Below are 23,749 nucleotides of genomic sequence, written 5' to 3'. Positions count from 1 at the left end.
CTCAGAGATGCTGAAGAAGCGAACATGGCCTGATGCGCCCTTTCAATATTGCTTTCATTCCTGACTCTGATCTGTATGATTTTATTGATGTATTTCGCTGCCATTGATGTTATGGGCTGTCAAATCACAATCAAACTCACAGCAACCCTAACACTGTTAAGTGGCTATTGTTAAATAATATTCATTGCTAGTCACCTCTTAACAGCAACAGTGAGTCGCAAGCCCGTGCGCGGTCTTCGGACGAATGTGCAGTGAAGGGCCATTTCAGGGTGATCACAGGGCAGAGCAAAGAGCTATCAGTCGGCACTGGAGTTGAGCAACATCCTAAGAGATCTTTCAGACTGGCTGGACAGCTCAGTGGTTCGGGTTACCTGCTTGTGGAGCCAGAAATTGGGAGTTTGATTCCCCCACTGGGCCTCCAAAGGGGGGTCCCTTCTATCTCTGCCTTTCTAAGATTACTATTATGATGAACTGCCATGGAGCGTCGTGGTTTTGGTTGCGAGTTTGATTCCTGCAAGGTGCCTCCTCGATGGGGGTGGTGGTGGGGGGGAGGGACTGAACCTGGTGATCCAGAGGGTCCCTTCCAATTTTGCTGTTCTAAGAGAAGGAGGATGATACCGACTCACGCCTGCCCCAAGGAAACTGTGTTACAGTCATCCAAACCTGCCATTATGGACGAGGGCCACCACGGTCGGGTAAATGCGTGGCTCGAAAGTAAGGAATTACAGCCAACAGTCTTGTTTATAGCAAGTTACCGTGGGAGGGGGAATGGCCGTGGGACGCTGTGTGTTTTAGAAAGGGTACAGGCAAGGAATGGCTGGCGTCCGGGGACTGACTGCTCTGTTTTTCCCTGCCGCCCTCCCCAGATGATAAAGTCCCTGAAGAAAGCTATGGCTCCAGTCATCAGCGACGTCTCGGTGGACTGGGTCTTCCCGGAAACCACAGAAGCCTTGATCTCTCCTGTCAGTTCCAGCTGCCTTTTTCCAGGCGATCGTTTGGTCGGCTACAGTATTGTCTGCGATACGTCCCTGTATATTTCCAACCCCAGGATGGTGAGTGGCAGCGAGTGCCATTTTAGACTCCCTGGAATCTCTGTTACCCCCCCCAAGGAGGAAGCTCTGATGTAATGGAGACAGTGAGTCCGCTCCGGGTTTTAGTCTGAATTTCACCAGCTCTGTCCCAGGTGCTGAACGTTCTCGGCCAAAAAACCCCAAATAAATTAAAAAATGAAGGGAAGGCTAAGCATCTTGGAGAGCACCACAAAAAGGTTGGACCCAGGGCAGGGCAGAGATTCCTCGTGGGCCCCAGTAGGAGAGCCACTCAGTGGCCTCGACTGGCTGGCAGCCTCTGAGCCTACACAGAGCCATTCATATTCCGTCTCTTCAAAACTGGCTTCTTTCCACTCCTCCTCTCTCCTTGCCAGGACAAGCGGAGGCGTTACAGCGTGCTGCGTTCTCAAGAGTCTGGCAGTTCAGTTTTCTTCCACTCGCAAGAGGAAGGAGGTCCCTCGGACAACTGGGGTTCTTCCAAGGATTTAGAAAGCGGATTCCCTTCAGAGAAGACCCCCGAACATCTTGGCATCGTTGGAGACCTAGGAAGTGAATCTGATGTAGATCAGGGTTGGTTTTCCTCTTTCTTCGGGCCTCTTTGCGTTTCTGGTGGGTTGTCCTCCCTTTGATTCGGTTTGTCCTGAGGTCCCCTTCTCCTGAATGCGAGTCTCACGAGGAGTCAGCCCATGTGAAACTTTTATCACTGTTTGGAGGGATTTTAGACATCTGCTTTAAAAAAGCTGAAGATGAGCTAACTGTGTGATGGGGCAGCAAAAAAGGCCAATGCTATTTTAGGCTGCATTAACACAAGTATAGCCTCCAAATCCCTGTATCATGCATCTAGTGTGTTTTGTCCCACCCATGTAAGGTGATTGGCCACTGGGAGGTAAACGTGGGTCTCACTGGAAGAACTGAACATTGAGATTTGCATTGCTGATGACATCTCACTGCAGGAAGGAGAGCAGGTTAATTGAAGAAAACGCAGATCGCCATAACATCAGATGCCCCTGCTGGTCTACTTTGACCAGCAGAAATTGCAAAATTAATTCAGGAACTGAGGCATGCCCAGTTTGCAAAGCTTGGGATTCTGTCAGTTCTTCCCCACCCCAGTTTGCTGCTATGGATGATGAGGATGATGAGGAAGAGACTGATGTAGACAGAAAGCAGATTTAGGCAAGCTGGATTGGCAGAAGCAAACGCCTATGTCCCTTTTTTTGCTCCCATGAGTCCCCTCCTCACTCCCTAAAATGTTATACAGACAGTAAGGGGGGTTGTTTTTGGAGCCTTGAAACTCCTTCCCACTGGAGGCCAGGCTGGCCCCATCTTTGCTGTCCTTCTACAAGCAGCGCAAAGACCTTTCCCTTCAGGCAGGCTTTCCCTCCATGACTAGCAGCCCAATGGAGGATTTTCGCTGGTCGATTAGGTATTTCGCCCATTGGAATGCATTAACCGGTTTTTAATGCGTTTCAATGGATTTGCTTATTTCGTTTGACGACGATTTTGCTCTACAGCGATTTCGCTGGAACGAATTAACCTCGTCAAGCGAGGCACCACTGTACTGTGCATAATGGGCCGTCACTTTCCCCAGGGGTGGACGCTGCCGCCAACTCAAGACGGAGAGCCTTCAGCGCTCACCAGATTGGGGACCGTGAGCCGTTTCGAAAGGTCCCCACCACCAGCGATCCCAGCTCTGCTTTGGTGAAGAACCCCCTTCGGAAAGCTCACCTGCAGGATCTGAGCCAGCTGAGTCCGGAACAGCAACCCTGGCCACTTGCGTTCCAGGTAAGCTTCCTTAGGATTTTAGTTGAAGACTGGAAATGATGGTTTCTCTCATATTTTCCCACATTACACTCACAACTGCCCCTCAACTGGAGGGATGACAGGCTGCCCGGGGAACACGGCTGCTCATTCAAGACTTTAAGCTTCGAACCCTTCCCACAAACACTCTGATGACCAACATCATTTGGTGTTTTATACCCTCCGAGGGCTGTCGCTTCGTGCAGGGGGAGGGGGAACCAGAATCACTAAACATTTATGGTAAACCCCTAGAGCCGGCTTCCTTGTTTGAATGACACTTGCTCCATGTAGCTGGGTAAAAAAAGTAGGAAGAAAACAGGAGGGCATTCCAGGTCTACCTGTAGATCTGGAAAAGACATGTCAGGAAAGATCGCGGGCATCTTCTCTGCCCATCAGTGGCCTATGTATCTGTCTATATAACTGACAGAAAACGCATGGGCGGTCTCTCTGCCTATGGCCAAGTAAAGAGTGTGGGGCAGGCCAAGGCAAAGGGTGGGTCTACTCGGGAGTATGCTTCCGGGTACCACATGCCTGGGCTACAGATAAGAAATCTGAGCAGCTGTATACCTGAGCTCATCTCAATTCAATAGCGTCACAAAGCTTTCTGTACACTAGAAACCCCCCCATCCACAGTATCCACTGATTCCCTTAACCGCTGGCTGAAAAAAATTAAACCCCACATAAGTATGTATTTATATGTATTTCTATGGTGTATTTACTAGAACCGGTCACGAGAGGGAGCCAGGGACCGTGTGGTGTATAGCGTTTAATATTCCTGCGTTTTTTGGGCTCTGGGGGACTCGGAAACTATGCCCCCCCTGGATACTGTGGCGCTACTGTACACTCTCTTATCTCATCACGGATTGATCGACCAGCAAGAACTTCTGCTTTTATTTCTAATCAAAAAACCCTGAGGTCGAAGCTTACACATGCCTCATCCAGCTGAATTTTAATTCCGATATACCTCACGGACACTCCCTCGAATCAAAATGCACATTTAAAATGCAATCCCTATCTTCACTATCTTTGCGTCTTCGAACTTTGCCATGTTTTTCCTCCAAAAGGTGTATCAACATCCCCTTATTGGAGAATCGTTCACACAGAAAGAGGAACATCAGTGAATCCAAAAATGTTATTAGGGCTTCTCTAATAATACTTCTTAAATGTATTAGGGAAAATGTGTATTAAATTGCATATATTTATTTATTTATTAGATATTTTTACCCCACCCCTCTAGACAATGTCTACTCGATACAATATACTAGACAAAACTGAATAAAAGGCTCTGAATACTCTCAGAGATGCCTGTTGCTCCTGAATATATATTCTGAATATATATTTTCTAGAATATGCATGCCCCCCCCAAGAAACACCATTTCCTGAGAGATGCATGGAGCTGCAATCAGACTTGTAAATTAAACTTGCATTTGCCGTCCAGTGACCAATCACAGGACAAAGCATGGCTAAATGCCAGACAGGAAGGTAGGGAAAAACATGAGCTCTGACGAACAGACCTCTTTTACCACTTGAGGGAGCACCATTTCAAAATACAGGCTGTGCCAATTGTTTAACTAACAACCCAATCAGCATCAAACCATCTTCTGTATGCCTGCTTCGAGGAAGGCCTCCATGTCTGCTCATGGGCACTTCAGTTTACCCATTCTGCAGAGTTTCAGATCCCTTTTATTTGCCACTGGAAGCCTGGAAGCCTTTGGCTTGTTTACTTCATCAATCCTGGTTTGCCAACCAGAGGAAGCAAAGGGCTGTGCGGTTGCATCCCTGTTTCCATAGCAACCAGAAGCACCGTCTCTGATGTTTCTTTAGTCTCATGCTAGAGACCCAGAAATATTGGCTTCTCCCTTCCCTGCAGCAGTGGATCAGAAAGAGGTCAGGCCAGGTGGAAATTGAAGAGGAGAGATTTAAAAGAACAGGTGATGATTATGATGATGATGATGGGGGGGGGGGAAATGGAGCGTGCTTCCAGGCAGACAGCATCGAATGTTCCCTCATTGTGTTGGCGCTAGGTTAGCATCATGTTATCTAGACATTCCCCATGCTCTCGGTTTATTTAAGGCTATCACAAAATTAAAGCGTGCCTGATGGTTATTACCTCTATTACCCTTTCTTTGGGGGAGGCGGGAGTCTAAGAAAAGCTTAGCAATATTAGTGGTTAAAAACTTTCTGCTCTCATTTGCAGTCAGTCCATGGCTGAAAAGGAATCCTAGAATCAGGGAATCAGGGAGTGGGAAGGGCCCCCATAAGGCCATCCATTCCAACCCCCTGCTCAAAGGCAGGGATTCAAATCCAAGCCGATCTGACCGAGGGTGGTCCAGTTTTCTCTTCAGTGCCTCCGGCGTTGGAGCACTCGCCACCTGCCCCCTGAGATCATGGGCTCCATTGTCGTACTACTCTAACAGTTAGGAAGTTTTTCCTGAGACTCAGCCGAAATCTGGCTGCTGTCGCTAGAGCCCATTATTGTCTGTCCCGCTACCCTGGGGGATGATGGAGAACAGATCCTGCCCCTCTTCTGTAGGACTGCTTTTCTAGTATTTCAAAAGGGCTCTCCTCTCTCCCCTCTGTCTTCTTTCCTCAAGGCTAAACAGGCCCGGTTCTTTCTGTCTTTCCTCCTCCAAGAGCTTGGTCTCCAGCCCCCTGATCCCCCTTCTTGCCCTCCTCTGAACCTGCTCCAGTTTGTCAGCATCTTTCTGGACCGTATTCAAGAGGAGGCCTGTCCAATGCCGAACACAGGGGAACGAGTACTTCCCGGGATCTGGAGGCTATACTTCTGTTAATGCCACAGGAATGCCCCTTTCCCCAATTTCGGCACTTGCAAGAAACGGTCTTCAAAAGCGCAGGGGCTGCTGGCTCGTTTTTTTGCTGCTTCGGGGTTGGTTTCCAAGCAACCAAACCCCTCGTCTTCCTCTCTGCAATAAAAACAGAAGTCCAAATGAGAAATCCCTTCATTTGCTTTTTTTTCTCCCTCAGGGATGCAATAAAGTTTGCAATAAGGGGAGCAGTGCCCTGCCAGATTATGTTGGTTAAACAGTGCTCCTGCTCTGTTGCTCCTTTGCGCACGGAAAACATCCACAGCTGAAAGATTAGCAGATTCTTCATGCCATATGCAGTAGTTCCCTCCCTGCGTCTGATCCCAAAGAGAGTCCTGCCTCTCTGCTTAAGTGTCTTTTGCCCTCTCTTTTCAGTCTGCTGGCAGTTAGAGGTTAGCAGTTCTGCAGTTAAGTGAATGGAGTCTGCAGGAGTCTGCCGGAAGCAGGCCGTGAGTCCACTGAGGCCTGTTGCTGTAAGCAGTCATTTTTTGCCAGTGTGCTGTCTTTATCTGTTCGACTGCGAGTAAATAGGACGTTTTATTCTTTCTCTTACCAATATCCCAGAGGCAGTGGTTGAGACTGTAAGTGCCAAGGGGTGGTCTGTTCTGGGAAGAGTGGAAGCTATCTTACTCTGTGGTTTCATGAGCAAGCTTTTGCCCACCCTGGCACCCTGTGATAAACCTACAATCCAACTTCTGGACTCTATCCACTAAGGCTTGAGAGAAAAGGGGATCTTTTCAGAGCCCAGAAAAAGTAAGCTTGCTGCTATGATTTCTAGCAGGGCCTCCAGGGGCTCAGGAGACTCACTTTTATCCCCTCTTTGCTGTGCACCTCTGTGGGTGACCCTGGGCCAGGCCTTTTCAGTCCATCCGGCCTCCCTCACAAGGCTGTGTGGAGGAAGAGCGCCGTGGATACAGTCCACTGCTCTTGTGAGGAAAGCTGGGAGAGAAATAGACTTCCTAAACCAAACCACACCGTCTCCCGCCACGAGCCCTCTTTTCCTGCACCTCAAACATCTCTCTCTCTCTTTCCGTCTGTCGTCCCTTCACATTTCAGTCTTCTCAGCCTTTCGCTGCCGGTACCCACGTCTCCGCCACAAGGATCCGAGGCGTCGGCGCCAGGCGGCCCTCGCTGCTCCAGCAGAGCCACCTCTCCTTCCTCCAGGACTCTCCGGATTCGCCGCAGCTCCACGCCGGCCTCGCGCGAGGCGGAACGAACGCTGGCCCGTCCGACTCCCTCGGAGGCTCGGTTTTCGCAGAGGGCAGGAGTCCCGGGGATGCAGGTGAGGCGTCCGGTCACCGGAACCGTCCCTGAACCGTCGGGGGGTGGGTGGAAATAAGAGTTCGGGTGCAAGCATGCATTGTGTGGACGCCTGTGGCAGAGGACCCAGGATGGCTAGGACAAACTGGGGGGCTCTCTGCTCTCGTCCTTGCCAGTCCCTCCTCTCTTGACAGGCAAATGGATATGTCTGCCAGGGGAGGCTACATGGCTCCCTGTTTGTTTATTTAATTATATGTTTTCTTTAAAATATTTCTACCCCGCCTTTCTCCCTTTAAAAAAAAACAACGGGAAGGTGCTCTGCTTATATGCCACCCCAAAACGCTTAAAGTACTCTCTGGGTAGTTTACAATTTAATTATGCAAAGGAAAGTTGAGTCAACCTTGTGCCGACTACCTGAGACCGCTGGGATCAAACTCAGGTTGTGAGCAGAGTCTTGAGCAAACTATATTTTTTTACTGCCTGAATAGCGCAGAGCCAGAGGTTGCAGGTTCGATTCCCCCGCTGTGCCTCCTAGAAGAGCCAGCCTGGGTGGCCTTGGGCCAGCCGCCCAGTCCCAGAAATGCCCCCCCCCCCAGAAGAAGGAAAGGGGAAACCATTCCTGAGTCGTTTTTCTCTGGAAAACCCTGAAAAGGGTCACCTTAAATTGCGATTGACTTGATGACAAGTACTTGGGATTAACTAGGTTTTCGAGGTGACAGCTCCCAGAATGCCACAGTGAGCCTCCATGGCTGAGCAGGGCTCTGAACCCGACCCTCGTTCTCCTCCGGCTTTCCTGGCCCTTCTCATCCTGACATTTCCAAGGATTTCACTGCCTCCCGCCTGCCTGCCCTTCACGGCTGCCTCTCCGGCCGAGCGGAAGCACGCCTGGTGACCTTCGCAACCTTGAACTCCGCCGTGGTGTTCTTCCAATAAAGCTGAATTGTTTCCATTTAACCTCCTGCTTCCTTGGTGCCTTAATTCGCACACAGAACCCCGGCATCCTTGCTCCGGTCTCCTCCCCACCTGGGGACACCCCCCCCCCGAAGCGGTCCTCTGGCTGGCACGTGGAACGCCCGGCTTCCCAAGGCTTGGATGACAAAACCAAGCCCCCCTCCACTTCAGACTTTGTCTCTTCAAATATTTCTTGGATTTCTGTCACTGAAACTGTTATACCTCTGGGCCGCTCTGCCCTCAACACTCAAGTACAGCTCAATGGTTGAGATAACATGGCTGCGGCACCAGGGGTCCTGAGTTCGATTCCCCCACGTGCCTTCAGAGAGAAGAGCCGTTCGGAGGGGAACCAGGGAAGGATGGAGTATTAGGGCAGAAGGTCTGGCTGGCTGAAGGAAACCCTGAGCAGGAGCCCTCTGTGCTTCAACATTTTGTTGTAGTTCTCACTGGCTTGATATTCTGGCTTGTGTAACGTCTCGTTCTCCCTCCCTTTCCCTTGAGATTTTGCCCAGCACCCTTCTTTCAACTTTGAAACAGAGACGTCCTCGGACTGGGAGCTTCCCGACCCGGATACAGGTTCATCTGGAGGAGGCTTTTGGCACTCTCCGAGGTCCCTGTGCAAAGCCGTGGTGAAAGGACTGCAGAACAACGAGCCGGTCCAGTGGGAGGTAGTTTTCGATCTCGGGCCGCTGTTCCAGAGTGGGGAAGACAAAGATGCCGACGAGGAGGACCTCTGGAACGAGACGTTCCACCACCTGGCTGCCAAGTCGGTGATCCGGGACTTTGAGCAGCTGGCCGAGAAGGAGTGTGAGATTGAGCACGGTAAGCCCTCTCTTTTCGTCCACGTGCCGTGGCTCCCAAGAGGGGTGTTTTTCCATCTCCTCAAAGATATGCCATGAACCCTACCAGCCTCCAAATGGCGGGAGGGAGATGCCACGCCTGGTTTCTGGAACACAGTAGGCTCCCCGTAATTGCAGGATTAGTATCCACAGTTTCACTTATCCGTGGTCTGAAAACATTAAAAATATTAAAGGGAAAAAAACCCTGGAAATATGTATTTTTACAATGTATTTACCAGAACTGGCCATTAGAGGGAGACAGAAACCATTACATAGCATGGTCTCTGTCTCCCTCCAGTGGCCAGTTCTGGTAATAAATGTGAAAACACTTTTTTTCTGGATTTTCCCCTTTCTTTTACCCTGCTATGTATAGCATTCACTATTATCCACAGTTTTCATTATCCACAGGGGGCTTGGAACCAATCCCCCATGGGTGCTGGGGGATCCTACTGTACTACAGTACTTTCAGTTTTGTTTCCTCCATGTTTTGGGGAGGGCTCTGTGCCCCCCCAGGGGGAAACCGGCCCAGGGGCATGTATGTTAGAAGGTCTAGAAAAAGCAGCCGTGGGGGGTGACCTGTCACAAATTCCATGTTGTGCTGCCAATATGCGGTGGCAGACAGACTGTGCAGCCATCAATTTTGCTAAAGGCCAGGTCCACTGAGACCCTGGGCCTGCTTTCATGGGAGAATCTCTAGAATATCTCCTGCTCCTTTGAAACAGGAGATGCAGCCCTACATAGCTTTTCTTAAATAAGAATGATTTAATTATCTCATAGCAAAGATTCCTTTTGATTATTTCAGGAGTCTCTCTGGGCAAAGAGGGCTCGGGGCGGTTTGTGTGTATGTGTATGTCTGATATCTGCAGACTTATTTACTTTTTTCTTTACATTTAAGTCATTTATAGGCTGCCCAGGTGACTCACAACAGATAAGAGATCTAAAAATACTATATAAACATCACATATAAAAAAACAATTAGACATACATTTAGGTTTAAAACAGCCAAATATAAAAACCACTGAAAAACACTGAACAACCTGTAAGTCGAGAACCGGCCTTCCTGAGATCGCTTGCTGCTTCAAGGCTCGGCTGAAGAGGAAGGTCTTTGCCTGAGGGTGGAAGGACAAGAGGGACGGCCGGGGGGGGGGTCACCTGGCTTCTTGCGGGAGTGCGTTCCGAAGCCTGGGAGACCCCCCCCCCCAAGGAGGCCCTCTCTTGTGAGCTTGGGAAGGTGGTGCAACAGAGAGAAGGGCCTCCCCAGAAGATGTTAAAAGCCGAGAAGGTTCCCATGGGGTGAGATGACCCTTCGGGCTGCCTGGACCCAAGCCGGGTTAGGCTTTATAGAGTCAGTCCTCTGGATTGGGTCCAGGAGCAGTTGAGCAGCTGGTGGAGCTGCTGGAAAAATGGGGAGAGACAGGGCTCCCCATCACCAGCACCCCTCAGCAGGCCAGCTGCAGCATTTAGAACCAGCTGAAGGTACCAAACAGTCTTCAAAGGCAGCCCCACGTAGAGCGTGTTGCAGTAGTCCAGATGGGATCTAAACAAGGCATGTGTCTCCAAGGCCAGATTAGACCTCTCCAGGAACGGGTGCAACGGGCACACCAGCTTGAACCAAAGGCCCTTCAGGAACACACCCCAGCCGCAGACGTTTTAGGGGGAGCCTTAAAAGGGAGGGTCTGCCCATTCCAGCCATCTCCCACTTCTGGTTTTCTCCAACAGGGTCTGGCCGGCGGTACCACGTGAACGCCGTGCACACGAGCAAAGCCTGCAATGTGATCAGCAAATACACAGCCTTCCTGCCGGTAGATCTCAGCAACAACCGCTACCTGCCAACTGCAGTTGAATATCCCGCCGCAGGTAAATGTGTTCGGTTGGCATTTGATAAGGCGGACCATAGTGGTGACCGGCCAACGATAAGAATCTCACAATTCCTGAAAGCCTACACTAGTATCTGTTGAAGGCTTCCGAGTGTGCATAAAAAGTTGCACAAGAGGTTGTGCTAACTAATGAGACGGTTCCTGTACAACTGCTTAAATAAATGGTTGACGAACTGGTTGTTTCAACCAGACCCACAGACAGGTTTTCAAGGAGCACTCTGCCATATCAATATAGCTGCTTGCACAATCTTAATTGTGCATACAGTATTTCCCCATAGGATACTGGCCTAGCAGTATACTATAGTTTTTATAGTTAGCAGAGTATCAGGTGTAAACAACAACTGCACAGAAAAGGCAGAGGAGAATACCTTTAAATTTTAGTCGCCCACCCCTGTTCATGGTGAGTAGCACTTTATACGTTAAAAATCTCTCTGGAAGCATTTAAGTGAGGGGGGAAAGGTACCTTTACTTACGGTTGCTATCTGTAGTTACAGTCAGTAGAAACAGGAAAAAAAATCGGAGAGAGCCCTCCATGCTTCCTGCATTCTCAAAGGCCAGGAAAGGAGAGAGAGACTAACAAAGGAAGGAAGTGAAGCAAACCAACAGGATATGGGAATGGGAAAGCCAGAAGCAGGAAAAAGAACTTTACCTATAAGTTAAAGGCAGAAGATACACACTTCAGGTAGTGAAGAGCCCCTCCCACTGTTACCCAGGGTTAGGTAGCATGCAAGATTCTTATTATCCCAGCACTTCATCAGATGCAGTATGAGGCAGCCCAACTGCATAGTTCTGGTTTGTAGAAGCTTCTGTCACGATGCTCCAAAGTTCTCTCAGCCCAAAGGTGGCCTTCGATTTTGGAGACAATTTCAAGCAGAAATTTCAAGTCGGTTTGCTCTTCAGTGACAAGAAAGGTGAAAGGGCAGGGAGGATAAATAGGAACTTATTTTAGCTTTTTGAGACTTTTAGAATGGGGAGAAACCCCGTACAAAAGCTAGGGAAATGTCGAAGGATGGTGTCGCCAGGAACGGGCTGTGGGCACCTGGAGATCCTGCAGAAGGCAGGACTGCCAGGAGGACCAGGTTCAACCTCAGGTCCTCTTTTTGGTGTGTTAGGGATACAACTGGTTTTTTTTTCTACACAAGAGGACTATGGCTACCTCTCTGCTCTGGAAGTTAGCCACCCAGGGAAATCCCGGTTTGGACACCACCTCCCAGCCATTTCCAAGCCGTCTTGTCCCCCGACTGGTCCACAGTAACCCCCACAACATCCCCTGTTTCCTTTCCTCCATGCCAAGGTCCGGCACTGAAGCTGGGCAGCCAACGGAGCTCCAGTTCTGAAAGCAGGAGGCACCGAGGCCTCGCCTCCGGGCTGGGAAGCAGCCGGTCCACCAGCAGCCAAGACGGAGCCGACGACGCGTCGCACAATACGAGTAAGAGGCGCCGCTTTACGCTTTGCCAGGCTCTGGGCAGGAACATGTCTGAAACGTCTCTTAAATGTCCAACTCTTCCCCCCGGACTCTGGAGTTCATAATCACCTCATCTTTCCGGCAAGGGGCACAGAATCACAGAATCGTAGAATAGCCGAGTCGGAAGGGGCCTCTAAGACCAAACTCAGGGCAGGGATCCCAATCAAAGCAGACCTGACTTGATGCCTGCCTCATTTTCTCTTGCATGCCTTCAGTGTTGAAGGGCTCCCCACCTCCCCCTGAGGCCATGGGTTCTATTGTTGTACTGCTCTAACAGTTAAGATGTTTTTTCCCCCCTGAGATTCAACCAAAAATCTGGCTTCCTGTTAATTTGAGCCCATGGTTGTGCGTCCTGCACTCTGGGAGGATTGAGAACAGATCCTGCCCCTCCTCTGTAGGACAGCCTTTCAAGACTTTGAAAAGTGGTCTCCTCTCTCCCCTCAGCCCTCTTTTCTCAAGATTTAAATGTTCCCAGTTCTTTCTGTCTTTCCTCCTCCAAGGGCTTGGTGTCCAGCCCCCTGATCCTCCTTCTTGCCCTCCTCTGGACTGGCTCCAGTTTGTTGGCAATCCTTCTTCAAGTGCGGTGTCTAGAATTAGAAGGTCTTCCTGAAGCCTCTGGCGCTCCCCGTGATACACACACAGACGCCAGGCCATCAGGCAGGCCTCAGATGGCATGGCGGACCGCGTGAAGAGTGGCAATGGGCAGTGAGAAACCAGTTCTCTGCCCTACCGTGACAGATGATAACCGAGGCCGGTCTCTCTTCTTCTCCTCCCTCCATCTCCCTCTCCCGTCACTGCAGATGCTGAAGAAAGCAGCCTCTCACCATGCAGCACTCCTTCCTCCTCTGGTTGGGATCGCTACACCTTTCCAGACGGTAAGGAGAGTCTTGATGATAACCATTGGGTGCCATCAAGTCTATTCTGACCTATGGCAATCCTTCCCAGGGTGTTCCACATAGAGAGAACACTCAGAAGTGCTTGATCACCCTTCCCTTCCTCTACGGGGTGCCCTGGGATGGCTGTGCCGCTGTCCCAAGGCCACCCAGGCTGGCTCTTCTCTCTGGAGATGCACCGTGGGGAAACTGAGCTCACAAACTCTGGCTCCACAGCTAGAGACCTCAACCCCTGAGGTATCCAGCAGTTATGTTTGGGGAGGTGCAGGGTGGCCGTTAAAAAGAAGTCCCGCAGGGTTGTCGGCCCACCCTAGGATTAAAGAGAGTTGCAGGTACAGGAAGAGGTCCCCTGAACCCCTGTTCTTCATTCATGCAGAACGATAATACAGTCGTGCCCCGCTTAATGATTACCCCGCATTACGACAAATCTTCTTTACGACGATGTCTTTGCGGTCGCAATTGCGATCGCAAAACGATGGTCTCAATGGGGGAATTTCGCTTAGCGATGACCAGCTCCCTGCTTCGGGAACCGATTTTCTCTTTACAACAATCAAAAACAGCTGATTGTCGGGTTTTCAAAATGGCCACTGGGTGCTTAAAATGGCTCCCCGCTGTGCTTAGGGACCGATTCCTCGCTATACAGGCACCAAAAATGGCCGCCGTATGGAGGATCTTCGCTGGACGTGAGTTTTTAGCCCATTGGAATGCATTGAACAGTTTTCATTTTGTTTTCAATGGGTTTTTTAATTTCGCTTTACGACGTTTTTGCTTAACAGCGATTTTCCTGGAATGGATTATTGTCGTTAAGTGAGGCACCACTGTAGTTGGGGGAAGAGATTGTGATGGTGGTGATTCTCCATATAGGCCCAATGTGGTCAAAGCACTTCTCATGCAATGGCTAGTGGCAGTCTTGACAAGAACCTTGCCGGGTGAATCTGCAGCAAAATCCCTCTGAGGAAGGAGCTGGGACTGAGACCGAGAGACAGAGCCGGGGGTTAACACTTGGGGCAGAATTCGAATGGGGAGCTGAAGCCTCGGGAGACAGGCAGTCCACCTCAGCATCCTGTGGCCTCTGATTCCGGATTTCCTTTTTTTTCTCTCTTCCCCAGTGCCACTACGAAGTCCATCAGTTTCCTCTCAGAAATCCATTGAGAACTTTTTTGCTGCAAGGTAAGACTGTTTTTCATGTTTGAGCTGGCTTCCAGCTTGCAACTAGAGAATTGTCAAATAATGGAGTTGGGAGGGGCTCTAAAAAGCCATCGCGTCCAACCTCCCCGCTCAAGGCAGGGATCCCAATCAAAGCAGATCTGACAGAGGGTGGCCCGGTTTTCTCTTGAAGGCCTCCAGCATGGGAGCGCTTCACCACCTCCCGATGTTATGTGTTCCGTTGTCATACTGCTCTAACAGTTAGGAAGTTTTTTCCTGATATTCAGCCAAAATCTGGCTTCCTGTTGCTTGAGCCCATTATTACGTGGCCTGCACTCTGGGATGATCGAGAACAGATCCTGCCCCTCCTCTGTAGGACTCTTCTGGGGGTCCTCTAAGTTGCTCAGGACCACACAGGCTCGTTCTTCTTGTACAAGATACAGTCAGGAATTTAACTCCCAGACTTTTGCGTCTGCAGCCAGGTATTCTTAAGAGATCTTCAGCCAGCACTGCAGCATATGGAGAGGATTCGGCAGCCATCCTGGTACAAAACAGCTTCTATTTATGCATAAATATCTTAATCAACTGGGAAAGTGAGAGAAGCAAAAAATGTAACAGTTTAACAGGATTTGGGTACAAATATTATTCAACATAGTGCCTGTAAATGACTACCTTTCTGTGGGAGGATCCAGCAGGGGCAAGGAAGGTATCCTGGATAGCTCAGGGGTCGAGGTCTCTGGCTGCAGAACAGGAGGTTGGGAGTTTGATTCCCCGCTGGAGCCTCCTTGAGAGGGGCTGGACTGGATGACCCATAGGGTCCCTTCCAGCTCTGCTGTTCTAGTTTATTAACGTGATTAGAGTGTTATGAATATTCAATTTTTTTTCTCAACCGTGATGAAAAATGGTGTTTCAAAACACCAAGACACACCATCAAAAATTTGTGAGACTTTATGCCCTTGTTCCAGAACAAAGAAACCAGTGCTTTGTAAAATCATCATCCTCGTCTTTAGCAAATTGTCATATTTTGCACAAAAATGTTGCATTTGGTGCCGCAAACCCTGTATTTTGCCTGATATATGTTGCACAAACCCAATATTTCCTGCAAAATACACCTTATTTCCTGCGAAATCAGTGTGTCTGTGCAAAATCAGGCTTTGCCTGATGTTTCACAAGACGTCCTGGTGGAGGAGGAGAGCTGGAAGGTCTGTCTTTCAGAAAGACAATCCGCAGTCAACATTTTTTAATGATGCAAAAAGCAGAAATATTCTGAAATCCGGAGGTTCTGGCCCCTCCCAGCAAAGTCAATAAGCTTGGGTCGCCTGTGATGTTTTTTTTTTAATGCCGATGTAGAGAACTCCTTTGAGAAAGGTCGTTAGTCTAATTGAAATCCTTTTGTTCTCCCTTAAAAGCTTGGCTCATGGACAGAACGTCCTAATTAGCTCTTGGCGAAATCTGGTGGCAGCCTCAGGCGGTGCAGAAATGCTTGCATGCAGCAAATGGGGACTGCAGTGCAGGATCAGCCCGCAGCAGGGCTGAGAGCAGATGCGGCCCCCCAGCTTCTGCTTAAGTCACTCCAGCAGAGGAGAGCCAAGGCAGGTGGTGGGACTGTCACATTAAATCCTAGTTGGAAGGGCCATCCAGTCCAACCTCCTGTTCAGGGCAGGAATACAAATCAGGATCATAGAATCACAGAATCACAGAGTTGGAAGAGAGCACGGGGGCCATCCAGTTCAAACCCCCCGCCATCCAGGAACTCCATCAAAGCACTCCCAATAGATGGCCATCCAGCCTCTGCTTAAAAACCTCCAAAGAAGAAGACCCCACCACACTCCGAGGCAGCCTCTTCCACTGCCGGACAGCTCTGACCGTCAGGACGTTCTTCCTGAGATTCAGGTGGAATCTCTTTTCCTGTAGTTTGAAACCATTGCTCTGTGTCCTAGTCTCTGCAACCGTGGAAAAAAACTCTGTCCCTTCCTCAAGATGACATCCCTTAAAATATTTAAACATGGCTAGCATGTCCCCTCTTAACGTTCTTTTTTGCAAGGCTGAACATTCCCAGCTCCTTAAGCCGCTCCTCATAGGACACGGCTTCCAGACCTCTGACCATTGTGGTCGCCCTCCTCTGGACACATTCCAGGTTGTCAGCATCCTTCTTGAATTGACGTGCCCAGAACTTGACACAATCCTCCAGGTGAGGTCTGACCCAAGCGGAATACAGTGGTGCTGTCACTTCCCTTGATCTAGACGCTACATAGAGGGTGGTCCAACTTTCTCTTGAAGGCCTCCAGTGTTGGAGAGCTCACCACCTCCTCAGATTATGGGTTCCCTTGTCGTACTACTCTAACAGTTAAGAATTTTTTTCCTGATATTCAGCCTAACCCTGCTTTCCTGTCACTTGAGCCTATGTGCCTGGAATGTCTTCCAGGTCTCAGGAAGAGAAAATGAGCCGAGGTCCTCCACTTCCTCTGTGTAACAGCCTCTCTGATCCTCGAAGGCAGTAAATATCCCTCTGCTTAATCTTCTCTTTCCAGTGATCTTCATAATATTTGCTTTGCAGCCCTGCCACCCTTCAGTTTGTCAACCCTCTGCTTTAAAACATGTCACGGGTGAGTCCCAATTTTTAAAGGGAGAGATTAACCGTCCTGGGTTTTGGTTTGAACTTCAAAAGAACTGGACTTCTATCCTGCAAATGAGTTTGGTACCTTGGAGAGCTCCTTTAAGGTTTAAGCTAGGGATGGGATACTTGGATTTTGTGGCCTAAAAACACCATAATTCTCCATTTTGGGAGTTTTATCTGCCTTACAGGCACCTAGCAAACGCGTGAATGTGGCTCACCTGGGAGAAAGGCTTAAATTTGAAAGCTCTGAGGCTTAGCTAGGCCTAGTTCGACTCAAGCTTCCTGTTCCTGCCCCAGTGACAGCTGGGAGGTTTTCTGAGCGGGAAGCTGAAAGAACTGGGCCTTGGAAAAAGAAAACTGAGGGGAGATAGGAGAGCACTTTTGAGATACTTGAAAGGTAGTCCTACAGAGGAGGGGCAGGATCTGTTCTCGATCGTCCCAGAGTGCAAGACCCGTCATAATGAGCTCAGGTGACAGGAAGTCAGATTTCGGCTGAATATCAGGAAAAACTTCCTAACTGTTAGAGTAGTACAACAATGGACCCCATGACCTTGGGAGGTGATGAGCGCTCCAATGGTGGAGGCCTTCGAGGGAAAGCTGGACCACCCTCTGTCAGGTCTGCTTGGATTTGGATCCCTGCCTTGAGCGGGGGGGGGGGGGGTCGGACTCGATGTCCTTTTAGAGCCCCTCCCAACTCCCTTGTTCGACAATTCGAAGTTGGAAGGCAGCTCAAACAGAAAGGCTCTTCAACAAACGTTAGGCTCGCTGGCCAAGCTCCCTTCTTCTTACGGTTCTTATGTCTTTGTTGGTCCAGGCTGACCTTTAACAAAACGCGGCTGCTGACTCGAGCCGCCCGAGGCTTCATGAGCAAATCTCCCACCAGGACCAGCGAGGTGCAGCCGGAGAGCGACAGCAAAAAAGCTGACTACCTGCCCCTGGTAAGGTTCTCGTGCCCTGGAGTTGTGTACTCTCCAAGCAGCCAGGTTTAGCTTGTGACCATCACTACATATTCGCTCAACCTTCCATCCCTGGAGCCCCCAGCCCCCAGCGATAAAGGCATAAACCACGGAGGGGGCGAGCTGGTCTGCGTCATGGCCCAGTTGGTCTGACCAGCCTGGGGTGACGGTAGTGGGTGTCTACCCACAAAGCTGGCTTTTTTGGAGTGCAGACAACGTCTCCATGGAATCAGGGGACTCAACCCAATGGAAGGCTTACGTTTCTGTCCAGGGATTTGCACCCACGTCGGCAATTACCCTTAGCAATTTAATGATTTTAATGAAATATTTTATGGTCTTATGGTTTCATCACCGCTTGTGCTCTTATTGCTCAATTTTATTAGATCCTGCAGAGTTTGTTTAACTCTGCAGTTCTGCTTGGGGATCTGGGGAGCTGAAACGTGGAGCGCAATACCCAAACAAACAGATCGTGGTGATTCTCCCGCCCCGACTGCTTCATTTCTTCATCCTGACCAAGCTTAGCTGCGATCCTCAGAGCTGCTCGGGGAGGGCTGGCTTTTTTCTCCTCAGCCACCATGCATTGTTTTGAGCTGCTCTGATGTCCTTCAGAACAGCTTGATCTCTAGCCCATCGCTACAGAAACTTTGCTAATCTGTTTGGGGACTGTGTCGTTTGTTGGAACAAAGGCAGCTGCCTGCATTTGGGGGGGGGTTCTCGGTGGGGGAGACCTGGCTGTGGGGATTGGCATGAGGACCACAGTATTTCTGGGCTCGGAGGTGTCCTTTCATCCATTTTAATCTCCAGATTTTGTTCCAGCGCTCAGAAACAGCTGGAAATGCTGTGTTTTTCTCTCTCTCTCCTGCATCTGGTGCCATGCTGTGCTCAGAAAACCGGGTCCTTTTAAGGAGAAAGATGGGGTGAAAAAACTTTAAATAAATTGATATGAATTAAAGTAAATAAAACACAACAGAAAACACAGGCTGCGACTGCATGGGGAAGCCGAATCGAAGCGGCTTGATTAGATTCTCAGCCTGTATTATGGTTGAATTTGCAGCCAGGGCTCCCTCAAATGTGGGAGTTCCATGTTCACACTTAAGGGGACGAAATTCGAATTTCAGTCCAGAGCTCCCTTCTTCCTCTCTTCCTCTGATCCTGCCTCTGCCAAGTCTGTTACGGTTCATTGGCAACTTGCTTAGTTTTGAAAAAGCATGTACACAGTGCCAGGGTTCCCCAAGAAGAAGGGAAGGGCAAACCACTTCTGAATAGTCTCTACCTTAAAAACCCTGAAAAGGGTCATCATCATCACCGCCACCACTGCAAATCCTGGGGTATTTGATCACGTAGTCACATCCTTAGTCTTGATATGATCGTGCACATTGATTATTTAAGGCTGCTTCCATGTGGAATTCTATCAATCTGTCAAGAGCACTTGATGGAGTATCAGATTAGGACTTGGGAGATCTGGATTCAAATCTCCACTCATGGCCATGGTAGTCAGTCCCCTTCTTGAGCATCTCACAGACCTCCAAAATCCTATCAGGATTGCTACAGCTCAGAAGTGACTTGATGACACACGGGTAACAGCAGCACAAGACCATTAGAATACACTGATAAAAGGGATACTCAGATGTGGTTGACCCTCCCCTTCTTCTGGGGGTGCTCTGGAACCACCCGGCAGCCTGCCCAAGGCACCCAGGCTGTCTCTTCCCCTGCAAGACACAATGCAGAATCGAACTCCCAACTTCTGCCTACACGTGGCTTACTGAGTGATCCAACTAGCTAAGTCAGAAAGGCTCTTGAGCACGAGGGAAATGTAGTTATTAAATGGAGTTTCCTCTTTAGAATGCCAGATTCCTCTTGAAGGATGTGTTGCTCCAAAGCGGAAATTAAATAGAGTCCATGAAATGTATTATGACTCTTTAGGAATTGCTCATTCTTCCCATTTTAAGGGAATCTCTTTTCCTCCCGTCCGCCCCTCAGGTGTCCCTCCAGCTGGCCTGTGGCTCCTTCCTCTTGAACAAGGCCTTCTGCGAGGCCATCAATGTCCCCATGGAGAAGATCAAGCGGACGTCGCCTTTCGCTTGCCATCGGATGGCTCTCAGTCCCTCGGCCAATTCCTGCAGCCCTCGAGAAGCAGGAGAAAGCCAGGGCCCAGGGGCTCCTCAGCCGCCCGCCGACGCTCCTGGTGGATGTGTCATCTCTTCGGTAAGTCGAGCGGACAGCAATGAAGGCCGAGCCCAGGGCTTCTCCGACAACATGGCGAGGAGCCCGTCCAGCACCCTGAAGGCGGAGAGCACGCTCTCTCCTCCAGCCATCACCATCCAGGGCTCCTCTTCGCCAGAAAACGCTACGCTCCCTCAAGAGTCGCCGGCAGACAGCGGAAGAGGTTCGGAGTCCGACGGCTCTGAACTCCAGGCTTGGCTCTTCGGCGTCGAATTCCAGCAACGGACAGAGCCCGAGGGGATGATCTGGGCCACGGCGGTGGCCCTGGCTTGGCTAGAGCACCAGTCAGCCTCGTTCTTCACCGAGTGGGAGCTGGTGGCGGCCAAAGCGAGCCAGTGGCTCAGCCGGCAGGAGATCCCCGCTGGCCGGAGTCTGTCGACGGTCAAGGGGGCAGCCCAGCAGCTCTTCGTCCTGCTCAGGCACTGGGACGAGAACCTGGAGTTCAATTTGCTCTGTTACAACCCCAACGATGTCTAGGGAGAGGAAGGCAGCTCTGAGGAGCAGCCGGGTGGGAAACGGTTGAGCCCCTTAACCCCATCCTGGTTCTCTTCCGCCTCGAACGGTCTCCATGCGTGGGGTGAAGCCTTTTTGGACAATCACTGATGTTGCTTTCAGAGGTCACGACGGTGACTTCTTGGCCTCGTCTCCTGTCCCAGGAACTCCCCCCACTGTTTCCTTGTGGGGCAGGGGCTCAGGGGACAGTGGGCCATGCTCTGTGTCTTCTTCTATGGCTTTCTGGACATGCAAAATGTTTTACTGCCCCCGACCCAGCTCTGCAGGGGTCATAGAGTCATACTGTAGAACCCATAGAGTCATGGAGTTGGAAGGGGGCCCTGTAAGGGCCATCCCATCCAACCCCCTGCTCAAGGCAGGAATCCCAGATCCAAGCAGATCTCACAGGGGGTGGCCTAAATTTCTCTTGAAGGCCTCCGGCGTGGGAGCGCTCACCACCTATCCCTGAGGCCCTCCGTTCCCTTGTCGTACTGCTCTAACAGTTAAGAAGTTTTTTCCTGATCTTCAGCCTAATCTGGCTTCCTGTCGCTTGAGCCCATCATGATGTGTCCTGCACTCTGGGAGGATGGAGAACAGATCCTGGCCCTCCTCTGTAGGCCTGCCTTTCAAGTATTTGATAAGTGTCATCCTATCTCCCTCTCCACTTTCTTTTCTCAAGGCTAAACAGGTCCAGTTCTCTCCATCTTTCCTGCTCACAGGGATTGGTTTCCAGGGATGGTGACTGTCATTGATATTGTTCCCTTCTGTAGATCGCAACGGTGGGAAGCTGCCTTATATCTAAACAGACCCTTAGTTGACCTAGCTCCAAGTTGTCTACCCTGAGCAGGGTTTTGGAGGGGTCTTTCCCAGCCCTTCCCTCGGAGAGTGGAAACTAAGCCTCTGATATTTTGTGCAAAGACCGTGTGTTTTCCCCCTGAGCTCTTGATGTTCCTAGTGAACGCAGGAAATTGCCTTATACTGACCCCCCACACACACACAACCCTTTACTCCTCTTGGCTGTGGGATTTCGACCCCCACCTTCCCAAACCTGCTATCCTGCCAATGCTACAAATCCCATCAGCCACAGCCAGAAGGTCTCATCGTCTGCAATGGTAACCATGGTCATCCTGCTAGCAAAAATGAATTGGTTGCCCTCGTTTGTGATGTTTTTCAGTGATGAATGTGCCTCTTCCTTTAAAAAAAAAAAGACAATCAGATGCCATGCTGGCCTGTTTCAACATTTCCAATGAGCTTAGCCGATTGCAGTCACTCCAGCTTTTTTAGATCCAGTAGGGCCCCCCATCCATGGGGGATTGGTTTCAAACCACCCCGTGGATGTTGAAAACCGTGGATAATAGTGAACACTATACTTAGCATGGTTAAAGAAAAAATAATAATTTTAAAAGTATTTCCCCATGTCTTCAACAACAAGAATCCATAACATGGTCCCTGGCTCCCTCCAGTAGCCAGTTCTGGTAACTTCATCATTAGAAATATAAATTTTGCGGATTTTTCTTTTCATTTTTCAAATATGTACAGTCAGCGGATACTGATCCCGCAGATAAGGTGGTCCTATCCAAGTTAGACCATCTCCAAAAGAAAAGAAGCATGTGGCTCTTCAGATGTGTCTGGATTACACTTCCCAGGATCCCTGGCCACTGGCATGAGCTTTTGCCATCCTTCGCTCTAAGACCCTTTGTCCGTAGAGATAAACCTGGATTAAATCTGGAGTCTTCAGTACACTGAGCATGTGCTGATCTCCATGCGTGGAATTAGCTGCCTTGGAATGAACGGCGTCGAGTCACTTCCAAAGGTGTCTGTCACAATCCGGGAGGGAAAACAAACACCCATCTGGAAAACTACAGACCCCGACCGGGCTGCCTCAGTCCTCTGGTAACGCCTGCTTAGGTCATGATTCAAAATTCTGAAGTGCCTTGGAGCCGACAGCACACAAATTGCTGGCAATGGGGCTTTTGAGTTTTCTGCACTACAAATCCCATGGTTCTCTGTCGTGGCAGTGCTACCTCACTTAGAGGCACCTGACCAGCAACTCAGTGTGATAACACCTGGGAGAAAGGCTTATGCTGAGGCTGAGCTTGGCCTTGTTCCGCCTCGTTTCCTGCTCAGAAAAAAAGCTCCCAGCATGCACTGGGGCAGGAAGAGGAAGCGGTTGCTAGAGCTAGGCCAAGCTGAGCTTGGAAGCCTTCCAGTTGAGGCCTGTCTCCCAGGCGAGTCTCATGCCACTGTCTGTAAAGATAGAACGCCCAGAATATGAAATGATGGGATTTGTAGTCCAAGAAATGTTAAAAATCCAATTTTTAGGGATTGCACGAGCTATTTGAGTGCAGTGTCTGGGGGGAATTGTGTGTGCACGGGCACACAGGCACCCATGTGTTTCTTCTTTTCCTTTTGTGTCCTGCCCACCTCCCAGTGCTTCAGTCTTGAAAGTCAAAACAAAACAAAATTCCCTTCCGTTCATTCCTGGGCTGTCCAGCTTAATCATTTTCCCCCCCTTTTCGTTTGCTTCGGTTTGCCAGCAGAGCAAAAGGGAACATATTTACACCTTTTGCTCACTTTTTCTTCAAGCTAAATCCGTGCGATTTTGAGAACAAAGTCGGGTCATTTGAAATGCCAAAATATAGGTAGAATTTCCAGTAAGAAGAGTTTGAGAAACAAATCAAACTTAATTTCCTTCTTAACACCTTCCATGCCCACTCTCATTGCTGAGGAACATCCAGGAAAATGTTTTGTTTGAACCACTTATTCTTCTTTTCTGGCAGGCAAAGCAAAAAATCGTTGACCGTGCTCGAGAAATCTCCGTGCTTTAAAACGTGTGCAAGGGGGTAGGAAGAGGGGCTTCTGAGCATTGGGGGGGGAGGAGAGAAGACTTGGTGTTGCGCAATGTCACTCTACCGCAGCATGATTTTGTTGATTTGGTGGTTGTTTTCTTTCCCAATTGGCTCAAGTTTTGTACGGGTTATCTTTTGTGGAAGCTTCGATGTCCCAATAAACCAAGATCTGCTGCAAATCACTCTTCCCTCGATGTATGATTGCATGCCGCGCGGCCTGGGGATGCATTGCTCAGCCTCCTTCCAAAGAGCAACGCAACGGCTTTCAAACATTTCAGGTAGAGAGATCTTCACTCACCTGCTTTGCAAGAGTAAGGTGATACCTTTATCAAACCACTTTAAAAAAAATCACATGAATTGCAAGATTTTGGGGGTAAATTCCCACTTCCTCAGGCTGGGCACCCACTTCTTCATGGACAGTGTAGAAAAATGGTAGGCCAGGGTCACAACAATTCATGGCAGAGGTGGCGCACGGAGGCTTATATGGGGTGCGTGAAAGTCAGCTGGGAG

The 23,749-nt window shown here is 49.8% G+C and overlaps 1 protein-coding gene across 3 annotated transcripts in view; it reads left to right on the top strand.

Annotated features, from left to right (window-relative positions):
• VWA5B1 (von Willebrand factor A domain containing 5B1) overlaps positions 1–23,418 on the top strand; it is a 68,106-nt gene extending 44,688 nt beyond the window's left edge. For all 3 annotated transcript variants that reach the window (XM_020781130.3, XM_072977780.2, XM_072977779.2), the window contains exons 13-23: positions 867–1,052; positions 1,424–1,619; positions 2,638–2,831; positions 6,728–6,953; positions 8,384–8,704; positions 10,441–10,578; positions 11,893–12,027; positions 12,864–12,938; positions 14,066–14,126; positions 17,534–17,657; positions 19,656–23,418. In XM_020781130.3, the coding sequence (XP_020636789.3) occupies positions 867–1,052; positions 1,424–1,619; positions 2,638–2,831; positions 6,728–6,953; positions 8,384–8,704; positions 10,441–10,578; positions 11,893–12,027; positions 12,864–12,938; positions 14,066–14,126; positions 17,534–17,657; positions 19,656–20,375 (2,376 nt within the window). In that variant the 3' untranslated portion in view covers positions 20,376–23,418. The remainder of the gene's footprint in view (positions 1–866; positions 1,053–1,423; positions 1,620–2,637; positions 2,832–6,727; positions 6,954–8,383; positions 8,705–10,440; positions 10,579–11,892; positions 12,028–12,863; positions 12,939–14,065; positions 14,127–17,533; positions 17,658–19,655) is intronic.
• The last annotated feature ends 331 nt before the right edge of the window (positions 23,419–23,749 follow it).

Source organism: Pogona vitticeps, chromosome 7 (assembly GCF_051106095.1).
Source record: "Pogona vitticeps strain Pit_001003342236 chromosome 7, PviZW2.1, whole genome shotgun sequence".
NCBI classification, from domain to species: domain Eukaryota; kingdom Metazoa; phylum Chordata; class Lepidosauria; order Squamata; family Agamidae; genus Pogona; species Pogona vitticeps.
The sequence above is the reverse complement of the archived record's forward strand: the minus strand, read 5'-3'. Positions and strand labels throughout refer to the sequence as shown.